The 20,117-nt window shown below is 38.7% G+C and overlaps 1 protein-coding gene across 2 annotated transcripts in view; it reads left to right on the forward strand.

The window, feature by feature from the left end:
* Window positions 1-20,117, forward strand: part of LOC133984931 (carboxyl-terminal PDZ ligand of neuronal nitric oxide synthase protein-like) — a 199,235-nt gene that overhangs the window by 85,506 nt on the left and 93,612 nt on the right. For both annotated transcript variants that reach the window (XM_062424447.1, XM_062424448.1), the window contains one exon: window positions 16,302-16,410. In XM_062424447.1, coding sequence (XP_062280431.1) covers window positions 16,302-16,410 — 109 coding nt within the window. The remainder of the gene's footprint in view (window positions 1-16,301; window positions 16,411-20,117) is intronic.

Below are 20,117 nucleotides of genomic sequence, written 5' to 3' on the forward strand. Positions count from 1 at the left end.
CGCCTCTCTTTTCCTCCCAAATGATTCATCAGTGAGAAGTTAAAAAAAGAACCCCCCCCCTCACCACCACCTCAAATCAAACATCTGTAACGACTCTGCAGCTGTTTTCTCATCGTGTATTATTCCTCGAACTCCTGATACATTTTTTAAAGTTTGTTACCGAAACGATTTTATCAATCCTGTCACGAGGAAACAAATGTCACCTGTTTAAACGACTGGAAACCCGTCGCTTTCATTTCCATAATAATGAAGGTCTTTGGATATCTGATCTGTGCAATCTTGTAATTCGAGGTACACGACACCTCCTCAATTCAAACTGTGTCCTAAATCCCACTGTCAGGGCTAAACATACACTGCATACAGATCTAATTGTTGTGCTGTCTTATGCATTTTGATGTGCTCTACATTGTAGTTTCAGAGCTCTGATTAGTCGGGTTTAGTCAGACGGCTGTTTTGACATCCTGGTTTCTATATTTTTTCTCAATTACTGCACATTCTTTAGTTTTAGAAGTGCAAAAAACAGAATGAAAATGATTTTTTTCAGGCACAAATCTGTCCACCCACTCGTCAGCTTCACTTTTGTTCTTAGTTTTTAACATTTATCACCATCAAATGGAATTATAACACAAAAAACAGAAGAATGAGGCAGCAGAAACTGCAGGACAAGGTCCATTATTGTGTCTAAAAAATATCTTTAATTGTTAACTGTGGGTGTTCAGCTCAGTGTGAACGGCACCAACTGGGGGAAATTGTTTCACAGCTGTCACAGTTATTGGATTTACTCTCGTCTTTATTTCAAATAAATATCTCCAAAGGTGTTGCAGGTTTTTTCGTCACTCTCTACCCTTTCCTTTCGTACACCATTTAGTTTTAACTTCCTGTTGTTTTTTTGTGATTTTGAAGCTTTTCTAATGCAAAGAAGCAACCAAGTATATTTTGGACTCATATAGAATATTGATCATCTCAGTCCTCAGCTGGACATAAAGGACTCCATGAGTGTAGCGCTGTGTTATTACCAGTGCTGAGACTTAAAGAGATTGCCTTTGCAGAGAACATAAGTGGTTCAGTTTGCGTGCCGAAACATATTTATTTCCAGACCTTCTTCTGCCGTAGCTGCGGCTGTAATTCTCTCTCAATTGAATGTAAATGAAGATGGAGACGGTCCAGTTGTTGTTGTTTTTCCTCGTCTTTATCCACTCATTGCTTCCAGCTGCCTCGGGCCATTGTGTCTGTTGGTGTACTGTATGTTAGGTATGTGAATGCCCTTGGTTTGTGTTGCATGCATGCATACACACACACACACACACACACACACACACAGACACACACACACACATGGACGCACACACTGATCAGTATACAAAACAGGAAAAGCTGATTTATTATTGGGAAGTAAAAGCTGACTGACGCAATTAGTAAGTCAAATCTGCTTCTTTCTGTTTATTCTCATCTTAACACATTCATTCAGCACCTTTACACACAGCTGTACTTCATGCATACTTGAGACTACAGCTGTGCGATATGGACAGAATCAAACCTCACATTATTTTTGACTAAATACCTCAATATCGATATATCTGTTAAATTACATTTTTACTGTAATGCAGCCTTTAAAAAGCAGGAAAAGACACTTATTCCATATCACGATATTACGATATTCAAAATCTAAGACGATATCTATAAAATATCACGATATTGCTATAATATTGATTTATTGCCCAGCCCTACTTGAGATTTATTGCTGTTATTTCTAAGCAATTTGTCACACAAAAAAAAATAGATGAGATTTTAATAAGGTAGGTCAGTTTGAACAGTTTGTGTTCTCAGGCAGCAGACGTTCTTCAAGTGTCTGCTGCAAAATGTCTTGCACTTAATTATTGATTTTAATATTTTTCAGTATTGCCATACAGTATTGGGATATTCTTTTGTTAGCCTGTTGTACCAAAGCTTTGTGTCCGCACAATACACTCAAACCGCTATGAATCGACTGCTGCAGGTGGCTTGTAGAGGGACCAATTACTGCAGTCTGTTAGTCAGACTGTGCTGCATGTGTATTTTCACATGCCTGCACTGTATGCTTACTGGAGGCCTGTGTGCTGCCTCAGCTGGAGGCTCTGAAGGCCTGACTCAGGTTGGAAAGGAGTCTCACACCCTCCCTCCCTTCTCCACTGAATGTTTAGTCTCATCATAAACAGTCATGACAACCTTAAAAGCCAAACCCACGCACACTCATTCATATTCACACTTGCGTGGACTCTGTGGAATACACGCTAAAACTTAAAGAGATCTGACTTGACACGTTTAGCATGTTACTCCCTTAGTTCATTCATATTAGATGAGATAATGCAGATTCACTGCGTTAAAGCCGTCATGCATATTCATCGTTGAGTTGACCAAGTGTTAACTATCACTAAAGCTGTATTTTTCTTGAGGGGGGGAAAGGGGCTGTCACATTTTAAGGTTGTATTCTTTTGTTTTATTTAAAGTAAAGATGATGAAGTTTTAAACATTTCTTACTTTTAATAGGACTAGGGGGAACAGTATAGGCTTATTTTTTAGTTTTTTTGACAACAGAGGTCTACAGCATCTAAATAAAATAAATAAATACAACTGCATATCTCTAAGAATACATTAGAATTATTTGTAAGATAATTTAAGCCACAGATTGCTGTAGCTCTAAATAAAATGAGCCGGCAGCGTACCGTGACTGAATTAATGCAACCTGCAGCCGATACATTTAAATTTACACCGACACTGATGAAAAATCTGCATTTAATGTGGATCGGTCACATCATGATCGATACCCAATCCACTTAATAAGGTCATAGGTGTATTGGTAAATATGTATAAGGCCCTTCTATCATTTTTATGTACATTTACTAGAAACATATTGCAACCATGCAGTTTATTGCCACCACAGATGCTCTGTATTTATAATATTGTTTATTGGTGTACTGGTCTCAGGTCTTGTGGAGTACAGTAGTGCAAGAATGAGGAGCTTGAAAAAGGAAAATAGTAGTGTTTTAACCCTCCTGTTGTCCTCGAGTCAAGGAAGGAAGGGAGGAAGAAGGAAGGAAAAGAAGAAGGAAGGGAGAAAGAAGGAAGGAAAGGAGGGAGGAAGGGAGGAAGAAGGAAGGAAAGGAGGAAGGAAGGGAGAAAGAAGGAAGGAAAGGAGGAAGGAAGGGTGGAAGGGAGGAAGAAGGGAGGAACTAGGGAGGAAATAAGGAAGGAAAGGAGGAAGGAAGGGAGGAAGAAGGAAGGAAAGGAGGAAGGAAGGAAGGAAGGAAGGAAGATGGAAGGAGAGGAGGGAGGAAAGAAGGAAGTAAAGGAGGAAGGAAGGGAGGAAGAAGGAAGGAACAGTCAAAACAGATGGGGTCAATTTGACCCGGGAGGACGACACAAAGGTTAAATAAGGGGTATTCATTAAAACTGATATAAAAAGTTGATTATAACCATTTTTTATAACCACCATTTTTCCATTAAGAAAGAGTCATGTAATGTATCAACACTTCTGTACATTTTAGAAATATTTTGGTGCTGCTATTTTTATATTTTTTAAATTACTAAAACTAATATAAGTGCTTCCCCATTCATTCCCAATGACATCCACTGTGCAATGCATGAAGGCTAATAACACTGATTTAAAAAAGAGAATGAGTTGGTAGAAATGGAGAGCACCACTGAAACAGAGAGGGAGGGAAGTTTGGGTGGAGGAGGTGTGAAAAAAAAAAGGAGACGGAGGAGTGTTTGAGCTGAACTGTGATTAGTTTTGTGATGAAGAAGGGAGGATAAGAAGACGAAGTTAATGAGAAAAACTTCCAAGTGCCTCCGTTTAACTGCCCTACGACAGAGTGTAGTTTTCAGATATATTCACTGTTGAATACTAATAAAGCTGCCAAAGGCTTTCTGAGTAGAATCGGGCAGTATTTCTCACTTTTGAAGTGTCTGACATGTGTTGTTTCTCACCCTTGATTTAATCAGATAAAATGTAATCTAACTATAAAGAGAAATCTGTCTGTTTGTCCTTCACCTTTCTCCACAACCCTTCATCCCATCTACGTCACACTTTGTGGGTGTATTTCTGAGCAATCCGAGGAAGTGCAAGAGCAAGTGTCGAGTGTGAGGTCATTAGATTCATTACAACTGATAAATTATTGAGAATTATTAAATTTTGATAGAGAGCTTCTATTTTAACCGGTGAAGCTTTTGTCGCCTCTACGATACTGGCTCAGCGGCCCATGAAACTCACAGACCAGTTGCGTGTGTTGTAAATCATCTCACATATCACTACTCACCCAATCAAATCTGTGCATTCCTATAACAGACACAGAGATGAGACACTGTCATTTAGAGGAATAAGCGAGTCATAGAAAAGTCATTTCACATGGCGTGCTCTAGAAAATGGAAACGTAGGCAGTGAAAACATTTTAATCAAGAATAGACAGACTCTCATATGTTCATTCTTCCCACGAGCAGTTCAAAACCAGTTTGCTTCATATGCTCCGAGCGTCTTTTGAGCAAACATCCATTCAAATCCAATCTGAAAGCAAAGGAAATAAACAGTCTAAGAGCACAATATGATGGATCCACTTTACTTTATGATGCACATGTTTTAAAATGCTCTTTCATTCTGAAATGCAGCCTTTAATTTACATGTAATAAGAAAAACCCATGTATTTACTATTGGAGTACTTATTTGTTTCTATGTGTTGAAGCAGCGGCTGAACAGACACAGTTTGAATGGTCTCTGCACTCGTTGTAGCCAAAGGCTAACGGATGTCTCAGGTGTCGTCTTGGTAATAAATTATAAATGTAAGGTAAACTCTAATTTGTTCACTCAAATAGCAGTAAGATGAAGGATCTGGATCCAAAAGTTTAACTGTATGCTAGATTGAATGTAGTATAAAAAGTGAGAATTGGGACACTGAAGCAGCAGTGTCAATAGATTTTATGTCTTTCCATTTCTCCCCCTGCCTCTAATCTAGTGTGTGTGTGTGTGTGTGTGTGTGTGTGTGTGTGTGTGTGTGTGTGTGTGTGTGTGTGTGTGTGTGTGTGTGTGTGTGTGTGTGTGTGTGTGTGTGTGTGTGTGTGTGTGTGTGTGTGTGTGTGTCCGTCAGTCTTAACTTGGTTCTCCTTCTTTGCACTTTCGTCCCCAGCAGTTCAAGTGAGGTGAGGTTTTTATTATTTTTTTAAGGTTTAGCTGTCTCTCTCTCTCTTCTTCTCTGGACACTCAGAAAAGACACAAAAAACAGTGTGCTGGTTCATCTGGTGCTGTGTCGCTGAAAACTGACTGATCACTCACTCACATGCACACTCACACTCGCACACACACACACACACACACACACACACACACATTTGATCTAATTATTATCCTTGCAAGATGGCATCAATGCATCATGCCATATTCTTGTTTCCAGATAATATGAATGACTGCATGTATGAGATGTGTTTTTCTCTCCCTTGGTGGTCATGTTTTTTTGTTTTTTTTGTGTGTAGTTTTGGCAATAAATGTCCTCTACAGGGAAGACCAGAGTCAAAACACTTTTAAAGAAGTAAAAAGTAAAAGATAAGTACAGACTGGACAGCAGTAGGAATAAAGTTGAAGCTAAACAAACATGCTGTGAATTGAAAGTCTCCTAAGAATTTTAACTTAACAGCATGGTGCTGAACGTTTGCTTTGAATTATAATGAATCTAAAACCACCCTCGATAATCTCAGTGCCTGCATGGACTGACTACTGACTGATAGACCTGCGACCGCTTTCAAAGCTGTCTACATAGCATGGGTTGTTTTTTTTCTTCTTCAAGTTACTGATGTCAGTGCAGATATTTAAGAGCAAAAAAAACCTCCAGCAAGTTTAAAAAAGGCTTCGATATCTTCAGTTGCACAAATCCTTTTACTCACTTTGATCATTGTTCTTTATAGTGAATGAAACAGCATCGACTGCATAGATGATCTTCCCACCATCATAAAGTCAATGTAAGACTGTAAACTCAGACACTGTAGGGAATATGATTAAAGCACGATAAAGCTTGGCCACGTATGATCCGCCCATCTACTGATGTGGTCATTAGATCAACAGGTGAAATCTGATCTGAACTATAAATCAAAACTTACCTGGCAGTTAAAGCTTAAGTTTTAATGGTTGCATTGCTTTTAGCCAGCATGGGATTTAATTATAAGATAAGAGCTTTTTGTTTGGTCATATTTTCCTTTCTTGGCTTTAAAATCATTTACGCTCATCAAATGCTTCATATCAGCATACTGCTTCCTGCTGCTTCAAACTCCAGACTGTCACACACGTCCACACACACACACACACACACACACACACACACACACACACACACACACACACACACACACACACACACACACACACACCAACGTCTACATCTGACCAAAAACAAACTTTCCCACAGGGTCGGAACTCCTGAAACAGAACACCAAATTACCAAATCAAAAGCTCTAGCAACACTTGTAGTAACACTTGGTCTGTTTATAAAGTTCTGTTACTGGAGTTTAGACTTTCTTCAGACTTCTTTCCTTCTCCGTGCACCTTGGAAGGAGGTGAAGAACTCTCCACCCTGTTTCCAGAACACCAAATTACCACATAAATATTTAAAAATGTCTTGATTTCATTTTAATAGGTTAGCATTTTTATAATTACTCTCTGATAGCTTTCAGTCTTGATTATTTTGGTTGTGTGTATATGTATGTATATATGTGTGTGTGTGTGTGTGAGAAGCACTTTATAACTGCGTTTTTTAAAAAGTGTTTTACAGATAGCCTAAAGTTATTATCACTGATTTATTCTGAGGTTTGTATTTGTGTTCAGAGGAAGTGAGAGTTGGATTCAGTTTGTTTCAGCTGAGCTTGAGAGCTTGACATGAGCGGCCTCATTTCTCATAGAAAACCCAAAAAACATATTCATGAACATGCACAAACTGTGGCGCTTATCTTTTAAGTAAATCATGCAACGTAGAATAAAAATGAGACAGAATTAATCACATTTTCACCTTGACTTAAACAAGTGCTGACGGAAATTGCCTGTCTGCTGAATGATAAAGTCTTTTTTTGTTGTGTTACTTTCAGAATTGCAAAGTCTGTGCTTTAAACATTTCAGGGTTTTTTTCCCCCCTTTATGTTGGCATGCAAAGTTTGAGCTGACACAACAGCTTTTCTGATAATGAACCTCTCTACCTTTTTCACCCTTCCTTTTATAGTCATCTTTAATCAATGTAATGCCTGATCAGTATGCTGTGTAATTAGATCTGCTTTATCTTGTGGATGCTACATCCATGCTGATCTGTGGAAGATTTCAGGTCAGGGTTTGTTGGAAATACCTGTCTGTGTTTAAAAAAATAAGGGTGAAAAAATCGTCTGAAAAGAGAACAGCCTTGTTTTTATAAAGTAGAACAGTGTTTCTCCTACTGAACTGTTGAGTGTCTTTGACCTAAATAAAATAGTACAAATGGTATTTATTTTTCGTGTCACATAGTCAAAACTTTCTTTAACTTTTTTGTATTTAAAAGTATTCTCCACTTCAATTCTTCAACTTCATCTGCTGCAGATATCAACCAAAAAAAGTCACCGAACTGAAGAAAAACCCAATAATTAAATGTCAAAAGCAGAGAAAAAGAAACTTCCCTCTCAATAATCATTCACACTCTGACATCTTACTGACAGGGTGCTTAGTTTTGCTGCCAAAATGTGAAAAAGTGTGAAAACTAAAAGATGGATGACTTTATAACTATATAGTCCTCCTGACTGAATTGAAGCTATAAAACAAATATATATGCATACACTGCTAAAATAGACATACTAGACACTACATTTAAATTGCTGCTACTAATTATTTTTTTTCATTTAATTTTACAGATGTGAGAACCAGGGATGTAACAGTCATACAAACCTGGGAAAGTCTAGTTTTATGTGTATCTTATTGTACTGTATACTATGTGTTACTTTGCTCATCTTCTTTTTATCCTGTGCTGTATTGTATTTATTATACGGCTGTACTTGGTTTACCTCCTTTTTTACTCTTTTTTTTAAATGTCTTACTTGCATTGGACAGTTGTTTTAGCCTGTCTGTCTATATTGTATCTGTCCCTATTGAATAAGCCATAATAATGGCTTGTGAATGATCTTGGATATTATTTCGTAGGTCTTTGAAAAGTCATGTAAAAGTTTTGGAAGTTTGTCTGTGTGGAAACCATCAGAAACCTACAGAGACTGGACAGACCACATGAAATGATTAACTTTAACCATCTAATGCTGATTTTTTTTTGGTCTCGGCAGCTAGAAAGGATCACATTCTTAACCACAGAATAAATACAAAGTCATGGGCGATAGGTAGAAACCTGAGACAGCAAAATTCTTGCAAGTACTAAAACAGAAACTGACATTCATTAAGAAAAAGTTGCTATTGCTGCTTTTCCACTATACAGTTCTAGCAGTAGCACTACTCGGCTCAACTCGACTCAGTTTGGTACCAGGAACCTTTTCCATTACTATAGTACCTCCTCAACGTGGGCGGGTTCGTCATAGCACGACTGCGCGAAACTGCCGTGACTTCGTTTAATACGCGACACAAACACATAAACAATGGAGGACATTGAGGCGATGGTGTACTTGCTGCTGTATGTGGCTTTTTTATCACACACAAAGCAAGAGAAGAGAAACGAATCACTGTAACGCTGTTGCCGGTATTTAAAAATGCCGGGTTTGATTCTTGTGTCGGTCGGCTCATGACTCTTCCAGTGACGACTCTCTGACCAATCAGTGGCCGGCAGTCTGTTGACGTCACATTTTAGTATCGGCTCGGCTCGCTTGCAACCTCAGCAGAGCAGGTACTAAAAAAGTACCAGGTACCAGGTACTATCCCTAGTGGAAACGCAAAAAAAAACGAGTAGAGTCTAGTTGAGTCGTGCTAGAACTGTATAGTGGAAAAGCCCCATAATTTATGCACCATTCTATGCAGAAATAATGTAAAAAGCTCAGTTTTAATGAGATGGTGGATGAAGAGATGATGGCAACGTGGATTATAAACTATACAGATGAAGCTCGAGGTGAGAAAACCTAATGAGAATGAGGTGAGCTGTGGCTTTATTCTAAACATAATGAAGTTGAGTATAAAATATCAGCTACTCTCTCACTCTCAGGCAGCATATTGCTATCTGCTTGGTCCCAGTCGTAAGTATTGAACATCTTAACATAATTTTAATGAGAACACTGGAAAGCAACTAGATCAGAAGTCAACCCAATACAGTTTTATTTCTTGTCCATCAGCAACAACTGACTCAGCCTGGAGCTAATAAGTCCCAACTTGGTCCAATCATTTGTTACATCCAAGATATATTGATAATTGGCTAGAAGTAATTGCATGAGTCTTCAGTATTAGGTAGTCTCTCATAAAAGATTCATACATGTAAGTTCAAGAAACTCGGAAATATGAGAGCCTGGTTATGTTCGTGGATTGTTTAAACTCTAAAAGTCATAAGTTGTAAATCATAAGCATATAGTGCACATCACGAAGCTACATCCATTTAGTCATGCAGCCATCTGTCAAGCCAGTAAGTAAAGTCGTCATTTTGCCACAAAAGTCAGAAGGCTCCCTCATCTTAAAACCATTTGTGCCTCTATTAAGGAAGCTGAATCAAATGTGACCTTTCTGTAGTTCCATGCAGGAAATAAATGAATAAATAAAGAGCCACTACTCGACTGACATGGCAGAGTCAGCACATCTTGGCACTGTAATCAGGGATTTCAACACTTTGCACAAATTAGCCTAATGGTCAAGTAGTAATTAGTGGTCAAAAGCTCAGTCTTTTATTGGCCGTAACTTCTACATTGTGCAGCCTCATTGACACCCAAATTCAACCATTTTTTACTAATGGCGTTAATGAGCTTCATTAGGTCAGTCTAATTAAAGATCACCACTAAATTAGACTGGTACATTGCAGAAATCCTTCTCACAGCCCGTAATGTTCAGTCCAGCAGAGATGTCGTAATTAAATCTTTAAGTCATGCAAACGTCTCCAACACCACTGTCTACAAACCCAATTTACATCACAGTAGAGGTTAGACATTATTTATTAGTAGTGTAGAATATAATTCACTTTAATGTAATGTGGTATGTGGTTGTTTCAGGACTATTCGAGGCATTTCTGCTCCATATTGTGTGTGTGTATTTATAAATATATATATATATATATATATATGGGACAATATATATCATAGATTAAAAGCACACAGTCAGCAGTCTATTCCACCAGCCAATTGAACATTTTCATGGATCCACACAGAGATCCACCCAATCAATGTTTGTTAGATGCAGCATCCAGTTTGTGTGTGTGTGTGTGTGTGTGTGTGTGTGTGTGTCTGTGTCTGTGTCTGTGTGTGTGTGTCTGTGTGTGTGTGTGGGATTACTGGAGCTTTTATAGATGTCCAATAACAGGATGTTAAATGCTGAAAGACGATATTAATGCAGACGTGTTTGGCTTTCATCCCTGAACATGATGCTTGGGCTAAAATCTCTAGCTAAAAAAGGCACACACACACACACACACACACACACACACACATCGACAGCCTGATCTGACACAGGTGCTTCATATTGATCTTCAGTAACTGTGCGATTGTTGATGTGTGTGTGTGTGTGGGTGTGTAAGGGTGCATTGCCTCTTAGCCTTTGATTTATAGCAGCTCTGTTTCACAGGCAGCGATTTATCAAAGGGAAAAAAATGACCCTAACTCTGAGAAACAAGCCCACTTCATTACTCAAACATCACATCACAGCTTCTGCATCATAGACTCAGGATGTTAACAAGAAGGGCTTATTAACAAGGTTAGCTGTGAGTGTGTGTGTGTGTGTGTGTGCAGCTTCTCACAGTTACAGCATATACTGTGCCTGTCAGAAGTTAATAAATACCTCGGCTAAAAAGCTGCTTTTCATGTATGTGTATTTGTGTGTGTATTTGTGTGTGTGTAACTCGTGCGGCATTCAAACAGAAGCTGACAGTTTCCTCTTGGTTCTGTTCTGATGGAAACAAGACTGCAGCAGGTTAAACGTGTTAAATGTGAAGGAGCCGGAGTGTTTTTGTCAAACTCTTAATGCACCGCTGAACTTTAACTCACTGCATGAGTCATGAATCATCTGCGTTGCTCCGCTGTCACACACACACACACACAAACACACTTTTCAGCTCCTTAGTCATGAACAATCTCTGTCTCCCCCCTCCCTCTCTCTCTCTCTTACTCTCTCCATCTAACTATTGACTCATAATCCTCCACACACTTTGCCTCCTGACTCTCTGTATCCTTGCATACTCGCAGCATCTCTCTCTCTATTTCACACACACACACACACACACACACACACACACACACACACACACACACACACACACACACACACACACACACACACACACACACACACACACACACACACACACACACACTGCTCATTGTCTCATCCAGATCAACCCCTGTCATTAACAATGAAGTGAATCTGCTCACCACTTTATGTCTGAGTTGTTCTGATGACTTATTTTAAGCGTTTAACAATCTGATAGAAAGAATATTTAAATGCAAAAAAAACAGAAAAAAAACCTTTCAGTACAGTAACCTCAAAAATAGCCTTGACTTTGAAATGGATTTTGCCAGATAAAATGATAAAAATCCAGTTAAATGAAACGTCCTTCTATAATAACAGAAGCCTGGCTGTGATGCTTGAGGCAAATATAAAAACGAGTCCAGAGTACAAAAATATAGTTTCTGATATTTTATTTAAACCCATTTGTGGCAAGCTGAATGAAAACATTTAAAGGTCAACTTGTTAACTTTTTCTAGGTTTTCAACTGCATGTTACATTGTTCATCATTAAGACTGCTGAGGTTGATTCACACTGAAAGTACCGTAAAAAGCTTGGAAGTGGACCTGCACATGTTTTTTTGGCATTGACCCCTCAAATGTTTTATCTCTAAAGAGCAGTGACCAATATATGAGCAAGGATTCTGTACAGCTCAACAGTAAAGTTCAGCACACTGTAAATTAAAGAACAAGGCCGACATGATTCTGTATTTTTCAGATTTGATGAAAAGACCCGAAAAATAGCCTCCCAAACAGCTGCCCTCTGTAGCATTTCACCTGCAGATTTACACACGTTTGGCACAGCAAGGTGTTAACATAAAAATGACATACAGCTCCCATCTTTGTCATCATGATGATATAGCGGCCCTGTGGCTTATATATGTCTTTAATATTAATTGGACATCAATAGAAGTCCTATAGCACACAAAGAACAAAGGTGCTCTCAGGCAGTGAGTGGTTACCGTTGCTGCTGCTGCTGCCAGGCAACATCGATGCTCCCGGCTAACCCTCGTCCCCTAAGGCTTCTACATCTATCCACCTACAGCCTCATCATGCTGCTAAATAGAGGTTGTAGTTTAACCCTTACATACTGTTCAGGGGCAAATTCGATCCATTCTTTACATTTTGAGAGCTGTAAAAACACTGTATACACATTTCTTTTAGCCAGACTTTTCCTAATGTGACCCACAATACACAAAAATGAGAATAAAATGCATCAGTTTCTATTTTTGTGCAGCTGATACACATTTGTATATATGTAAATGTACAAATTTGACTGCTGTTTATTAAAAAAAAGCATTCCGGAATGTTGTTTTATTCATTGCATTCTATAAAATGTTCTATCAAACTTTCATTAATGACTGATGAGGAACTTATGAAATATGAGTCACAATATGAACAGTATGTAAGGGTTAACATGGTGAGTAATAAAGAGTAAGTTTTGCTAACTAAGTAGCATAAATGTTGCTGCTGCTTCTCTGATCTCTGCTGATGAAGAGGAAACTCAGATTTGACATATCTGACCTCTGCATCTCTTCCACTAAAGCTTTCTCTCTGTATGATTGCTAAAAATCGCCGCAGCATGATGAGTCCTGACACTTTATCAATGATGTAAAATCGTTCACATTCACGGCTGAGAGATGTAAAGCCAGATTTTGACTTAATTAAATGTCATTTTTAAAGTCAGATTTGTCCTCTTCCACTTGTCTTATTTAGATCAACTTAAAAATGTAAAATGGATTAATATTGATCACTGCTACAGAATGGGTAAATATAATCTCTTAAACGGCCTTTGGCGAAACAGCTGCTGATGTTTAATGATTCATCTTTTTCTCTCTGCTGTTTGTCTTCAGTGGCCTTACTACCTGCATTCACACATTCACATGTCAGTGTTCGGGTTTTTGAGTGAGTATTGAAAATAAAGTGTGCTCTGAAGAAAGCAATGTGTATTTCTACAGTTGTACATGTTGTTTCCACCACCTGCTACTGTGTTGTATCAATGACACAGAGCTTCAAGGCTAAACTTTTTTTTTAGTGTGACACTTTGTTCAACTCAGTGCTTTATACATAAACTTGATTTGAGCCATGTTGAAAATATTGTGGATTGACTTTAATGAGGAATTTGCAATTTAAAATATAAAATATAAGATAAACCTTTCCATTTTTTCCTGTTGGCAGTATCCACAGTCTGATTTTTATTCTGCCGTTAACCATCTTTGGCAGCTTTTCATGTCGAGCCCTACTCTCTTATTCCTAAGATCTGATCTATCTGACGCATCTTCACCTGAGTGTTTGGCAGCTGTTCCTGTTAGAGACAGTTGATAGAGATGTATCAGAGCTGTCATCTCCGCGCCGCTCTGGGATTTGTCAGCTAAGCCATTCAGCTAAGCTCACTTTTACTCACTCTCGGTTAAGCTCCTCGCTTGTCTGGCGGCATGTGATGTTTCTTTTTTTATCATCGCCTACGATTTGTGAATGAGATTCAGTTTCGTGTAAGCAACAGTTTAACAGATCTTTCGCCCCGGCTTCAGATTTAGAAGAAAGAAATGTGGTGGGACATCAAAGTAGCTGGGAACTAAAGAGCAGCCGGATGGGAGCGGTCAGTTAGATGAGACAGCGTGATAATAGAAACCCTGCTAGCTCTGTTTGTTGACATGATTTCTACAGAAGTGTTTTCCACTACCTTCATTAAGCCACAGCGGTTTGCCGCGCCTACATTTTTAATGCCACTGCAATCCCTTCGGCGTAATGTTTACTTATGGATGTTTTCCAGCAGTACCACATCATAGCGGGAGATCTTTTCCCTGCTGCAAGCCAACGGTGATGATAACTCAAACACCTGCATGTGCTTCACAATGAATGTATTTTAAAGTGTGGGCAGTGTTAAGCCTTTATTGTGAAGCTGTTAACTTCAATTTACCAAAACAAGACTCAAAACAGTTTTAAAAAGATTTTGGACCTTTGCATTTATTGCCTTTTGTTGGAGTCAACAACAAGTTTTCTTGTAAATAAAAGTTGTTTCCATTGAGTGTTTCTTACCAAAATGCACTGTGTGTGTCCTTCAGATCAAACATTTTAGGTGTGTTTCTTTCCTCATAAAACGTTAACTATGCTTTTAAAATTACTTTAAATTGTGCATCGTTTACACTGATCTTTGATTGCTAGCAGTCTTCTTCTTCTCTGCCATTGTGGGTTCTTTGTTACTTTTTTTGGTGCATGAAACAGCAGGTATGTGAATTGCATTGCCTGCTTGCTAATACGCGTGTGTCCGTCCTCATACTCATGCACGAAACAAACCAGCGATCCACTCACAACAACACTGCTCCATAGCTCTGGAGTGCTCTGTTTGTGTGTGTGTGTGTGTGTGTGTGTGTGTGTGTGAGAGAGAGAGAGAGAGAGAGAAAGAGAAAGAGAGAGATTGTATGAGTCACTGCAGATAGCTGTGTCTGCTAAGCAGGGCTGACAAAGACACCATCCATACCACAGGACCTCAGTTTAACTGGCGTCTAGAGAAAAGGCCAGAACAAATACCACAGAAATGTCACTGAGTGTATAGATGGGACTCCTGATTTCAAGTGCACACACACACACACACACACAATTACACACATAACACACAAAAAAACATGCACGAAAACACACTTCTACGGACAGAGATAATAGGAGCATTTGCATAATCTCTCCCTTGTTTCTTGCTTTTGTCTGGCTGTCAATATGGCACTAATTGCCCAATTAGGAAGCTGTGTCGCGCAGGGTTCTTGGTCCCCTCTTTCATGGAGTTGATATTTTAAAGTTGACTGTGTTAAGTAAAGCCAATAACGGGTGTCATTTACTCATTAACCTTCAAAATCCAGCCATGCATTGCAGCACTTTCTTTGGAGCGATGTTCCATAAAGTATAAAGGTGGTTCAGCAGTCTTCATGGCAACAAGAGAACTTATTATTGTGCTATAATGAAAGCTCTCAGGCTACAGCCGAAGCTTGAAGGCTAGACAAGGCTAATTTAATCTTTGTCAAACAGATTCAAGTTCATTACAGAGAAACCAAAGGCAGCTTTTGTCTGTCCAGTTTGCTGGAGATGTAAAAATTGTGGCATTTACATTTATTACAAAACATGATTTAAAAATTGTAATTTTTACGGAGATCATTTGTAGTTCAGACCTTCCTAATCGCAGAAGGTTTTGATATTCAGAGAGTTCAAGTCAGTTTTGACTCTGCGTGTCTGTCAGAACTCAACAATGTTCAGCTTCTTGGTTTCAGAGTTGTCGTCATACTTTCATCTGCAGTGCTTTCTCTCTCCTGCTGTGTTTTTTTTTTGCCACCGTAAATTAGATTTAACATAGAGCTTAACTCACACAATGTTCTCTCCCTCCTGCAGGTTATTGTGTATGATCTCTTTTGCTGTCTCCTTTGCTCCCAGAGTTATTTCTTCCTATTTACCTGCTCTGCAGGATATCGGTTGCACACAATCTCTCCATAGCAGGAGAACTTTTTTCTCAGACTTCGTTCCCCCTGCATCTTGTCTCCTCTGTTTGTCACTAGAGTTTGGGTTATTTCGTACTTAGAAAGTTTACTTTGCTTTAAATGTGTGTCACTGAGCTTCTTCTCCCAAAGAAATACTAGATCAATTTAAGAGGAAGTCTCTTCTTGCCAGTTTATTTTATTCAAATAGTATTTTCCCCTCTAATCCAATCACAACTTTCCTTACTTCCTTTTTCAGCTTGAGACCTAAAATTTGGTCTCTTGCCTTCGGATTAAAACAAACATAAAATAGTCTTTATTTTTGTCACATTGAAACCCCAGAGAAACGGGCTCAGTGCCTATTTTGCGTATTAGGATATATTGAGAAACACTGCCAGGCTCTAATTCTGTTTTGCTTCATTTCCTTTTTTTACATTTTTGACCTATTTTACTCTCTTTCAGGATATTCTATGTGTCTCATGACTCCCAGGATCTGAAAATCTTCAGCTACATCGCCAGAGACGGACAGAGCAACGTCTTCCGTTGCAATGTCTTCAAGTCCAAAAAGAAGGTGAGTGAGAGAGTGCATTCCTGTTTTAAAGCTGTGTGGGAAAACAATGAGATATGTTAGAAATGTTGCACAAGTGGAGAATCTGAATCAAGCCCAAAGGCTGCACTGAGTTATCAAGTGAGAGACTTGGCCTGAGCTGCTGCTGTTTGGGTGTAGGCATTAATGCCAAGTTGCCAAAACATTGTTTCAAACTGAAAACTCCTACTGGAGTGTTAATGTATTTCATTGTTATAATTTAGTGCTTGAAACAATACATTTGTACTTCCATGACTGATGTTTGGACAAAGCCTAGAGCAGTCACGCCAAAGTCGGTCAGGCTGAAAGATTGAGTTTTTCCATTGCCTGCTGGTAGGGCTGAGCAATACATCGATATTATAGCGATATCGTGATATTTTATAGAAATCATCTTATATTTTGAATATCATAATATCGTGATATGGGATAAGGGTTGTTTTTCCCTGCTTTTAAAGGCTGCAGTACAGTCAAAATGTGATTTTCTGAGCTTAACAGACTGTTCTATTACAGTATCTGTCTTTATCCACTCAGACATTATATCCACATTACTGATGATTATTTATCAGAAATCTCATTGTGTTATTATTTTGTGAAAGCACCAACAGTCATCCCTACAATAAGGGTTATTTGGTCAAACATATCATGGTATTTGATTCTGCCCATATCCCTATTTGCTTCATTTATAGCCAGTTTTAATGAGGACAGGTGCAACCCAACAAGCTTATCTTAATTTTCTAATGAGAGGCTCTGAGGAGCATCTCTAACTGTGTGTACATATTTGTATTTTTGAGTGTTTTTTAAATTAAAAAGGAGAGGAGCTGACTATTCCCACGCATTCCCTCCCACTGCTCTAATATCCAGGAAAGGGTGCGGTGATGATACATGAGAAAAAAGTGCTGGAAGTGTAATTCTACTTGACTCCTGTGTTTGTTCTGATTTCTTGGTTTTAATGGCATACTTGTATTATCGCACGAGTTGCAAAAACCAACTCTTCAAACTTTGTTTCAGTATAATAGCAACATTGAAAAATCCATCAGCTACAGTACGCGTGTCATTTCCAATGTCTCACAGTCTGTTAGTCTTGTAGTGTTCAAAGCAAATCCTCCTCTTCCCTTAAAATCATGTTGTTGTCTGAGTCACATCCTGACTACTTCCAATAAAGAGACACACAGCTGTCGAGCTGCAGTAAGGATGAAGACTAAATCAGGCTTCGCCGTGCACTTCTGCGAGGTTGTGCAGAGGTGTGTGAATGTGTGGGTGTGTTTGTTTGACACCGCAATGAAACAATCAGAAAATAATGTTTTATATCTCTCATTCCCCCACGTTCTCACTATCATCATTCACTCCCTAGCTTGCTCAACCACCGCTACTCCCTCTCTCTTTTTTTTCTCTTGTCTTTTTTGGGAAGCCGTCAGCAAAACCTAATTTTACTTTTAAAAGAATCAAACAAAGAGAAATGTTCTCCAATCATTGGCTGCGATTGACCACCGCATCATGATTTTGGGTTGCCTTCTTCCAAAAGTTGATTCTGATTCAACTTTCTCGCCGCAGGTCACTGTGGCGCCCCTGCAGCCTAAATGCACTACCCTCATTTTGGTAAATGACTTGCGTTTTCATCGCAGCGCCCGATTTAGTGTGAATTCAGCCCGACTCCTCCTGGCAGTGCAGGGCTTGTTATTGTTGAGGGTTGAGGATTGAGGTTCGAAGCCCATTTGGGGAGGAAGTCTAACTGTGTGACACACTTCATTAGAAAATGTGCTCCCAGTTTTCCGGTCTAGCTGCCAATTCGCAGGACTTGGTGGTTACAGTAAGTGCGGAGGGTCAGCTGGGTGAATCACACACTGCCTTATTATCTCTTACAGACAGACAGACTTTGACACATGAGTGCACACACACACACAACCTGACACACACATTCTGTTCGGAAGACAAAATGGAAAGTGACGCATACCGAAATTCTCCGGGGCGACTATGGCCCCGAGGCCATTAAGCTGGAGACCAGTCTGTGTTAGTGTGTGTTTGTGTGTGTGTGTCTCTGTGTGTGTTTTGTGTTTTTCAGAAAAGTGTTGATGGAGAGACTATGAGCAAGTGGAGCTGCAGTAGTAATGAATTTTGCCTTACCGTGTAAATCAACAAAGCCATTCAAACCATTGCAGTAGCCACCATAAAATAGTAAATTAAACATCAGATATTAAGAGAGGTCAAAACTCCAGCAACACTTAAAACTACACTACAAGTGTTGCAGGAGTTTTCAGTGTCTTTAGGCTATTTTACTTTGTGCACCTTGAAAGTAGGGGTAGTTGTACCAAAACCTCCCCACTCTGCTTCTACAACTGCAGATGTTATAAAATAATTAGGTCCTAAAAAAACTGCATTGGCCCAAATATAACATAACCCCCCTTTTAACACCAACACCTGTTTGTAAAAATACTTCTTGAATATAACTTACATCATAGTATAGTTACAAACACACACACACACACATAGTCTCCTCTTGGAAGCTGTCAAAACATATTTTCTCCGGCAGTTCGCATTAATAAGTCGTCTGTTTGTCTTTTTGAGCTCTTCATCATTTGTGACAGTGATATTTGGCAGCTTGAGATTTCTGCAGGAGAGACTTTGGAAGATGCTTTGGACTCATTTTCATTAGTCATTAATTTATTTCCTCTGTGGCAGAAAAACACGATACAGAAAACATTCGGAAAAATCCTTCACACTCACAATAATTAGATTTTAAGACTCTCAGTAGCCGAGCAACACTAAGGCTACAAACAACCCATAAAGCAATACTATGTGTAGCAGTCGATGTCACACTGCTACTTTATCCATTCAAAAAGAGTATCTGGTGTTGTGAACACACTGTCTAAACTCAGAATATAAGACCACACACCTTTTCAGACATATTTCCAGGAAAAAAACATATTGTGTAATATTCGGACCAGTATGGAAAATCTATTTATCTTTGAAATGATTTATTTATTATCGCTTCTGCAGTCTAAATGTCACTTGTAGGCGCTTAATACACTGTTACCATAAAAATTGGACTATTGCAGCGTTATATATACAATAATACAAATATAAGAGAACTTTACAGAGCATCCTGGTTAAGGTTAAGGCTACAAACAACTCGTGAAGCAACATTACGTGTATCAATTGAAAAATAATATCTTATATCTAACCTCACCTTTTCAGACGTATTTCCAGGAATAAAACCCAATTGTCTAATATTCTGAAAAATATGGAAAACTTCTGAATGCATTCATTCCTGTAGTGGTTTATTCTTTATAGCTTCTGTAGGCTAAATGTCACTCACAGTTATTTGATTCACTGTTACCATAAAAATGTGATTATTGATGTATTATATACAATAACACATATATAAGAAAACTTTACAGAGCATCCTGGTGGCCTACTATTTGACTAACATTAACTAACATGATCAAAGAACAATATTCAGTCCATAAGCAGCTATTATTCTACACAAAAACCCAATGCTGTCAGCAGAAAAATACAATAACTGCGGTCATGTTCTTAGACTTTCAGTGAAGTATGCAGCCAATAAACAAATGCACTAAGATCATGAGTCTGACAACTTAATTATACACTTCTTCTTTTATGCCAAAGCCAGACAAGCACAACAATGTACAGGTGTCAGATGATGATGTGTGGAGTCTTCTGCAGTAATTGTAAAT

The sequence above is a fragment of the Scomber scombrus genome, chromosome 8, assembly GCF_963691925.1.
Source record: "Scomber scombrus chromosome 8, fScoSco1.1, whole genome shotgun sequence".
Lineage (NCBI taxonomy): Eukaryota > Metazoa > Chordata > Actinopteri > Scombriformes > Scombridae > Scomber > Scomber scombrus.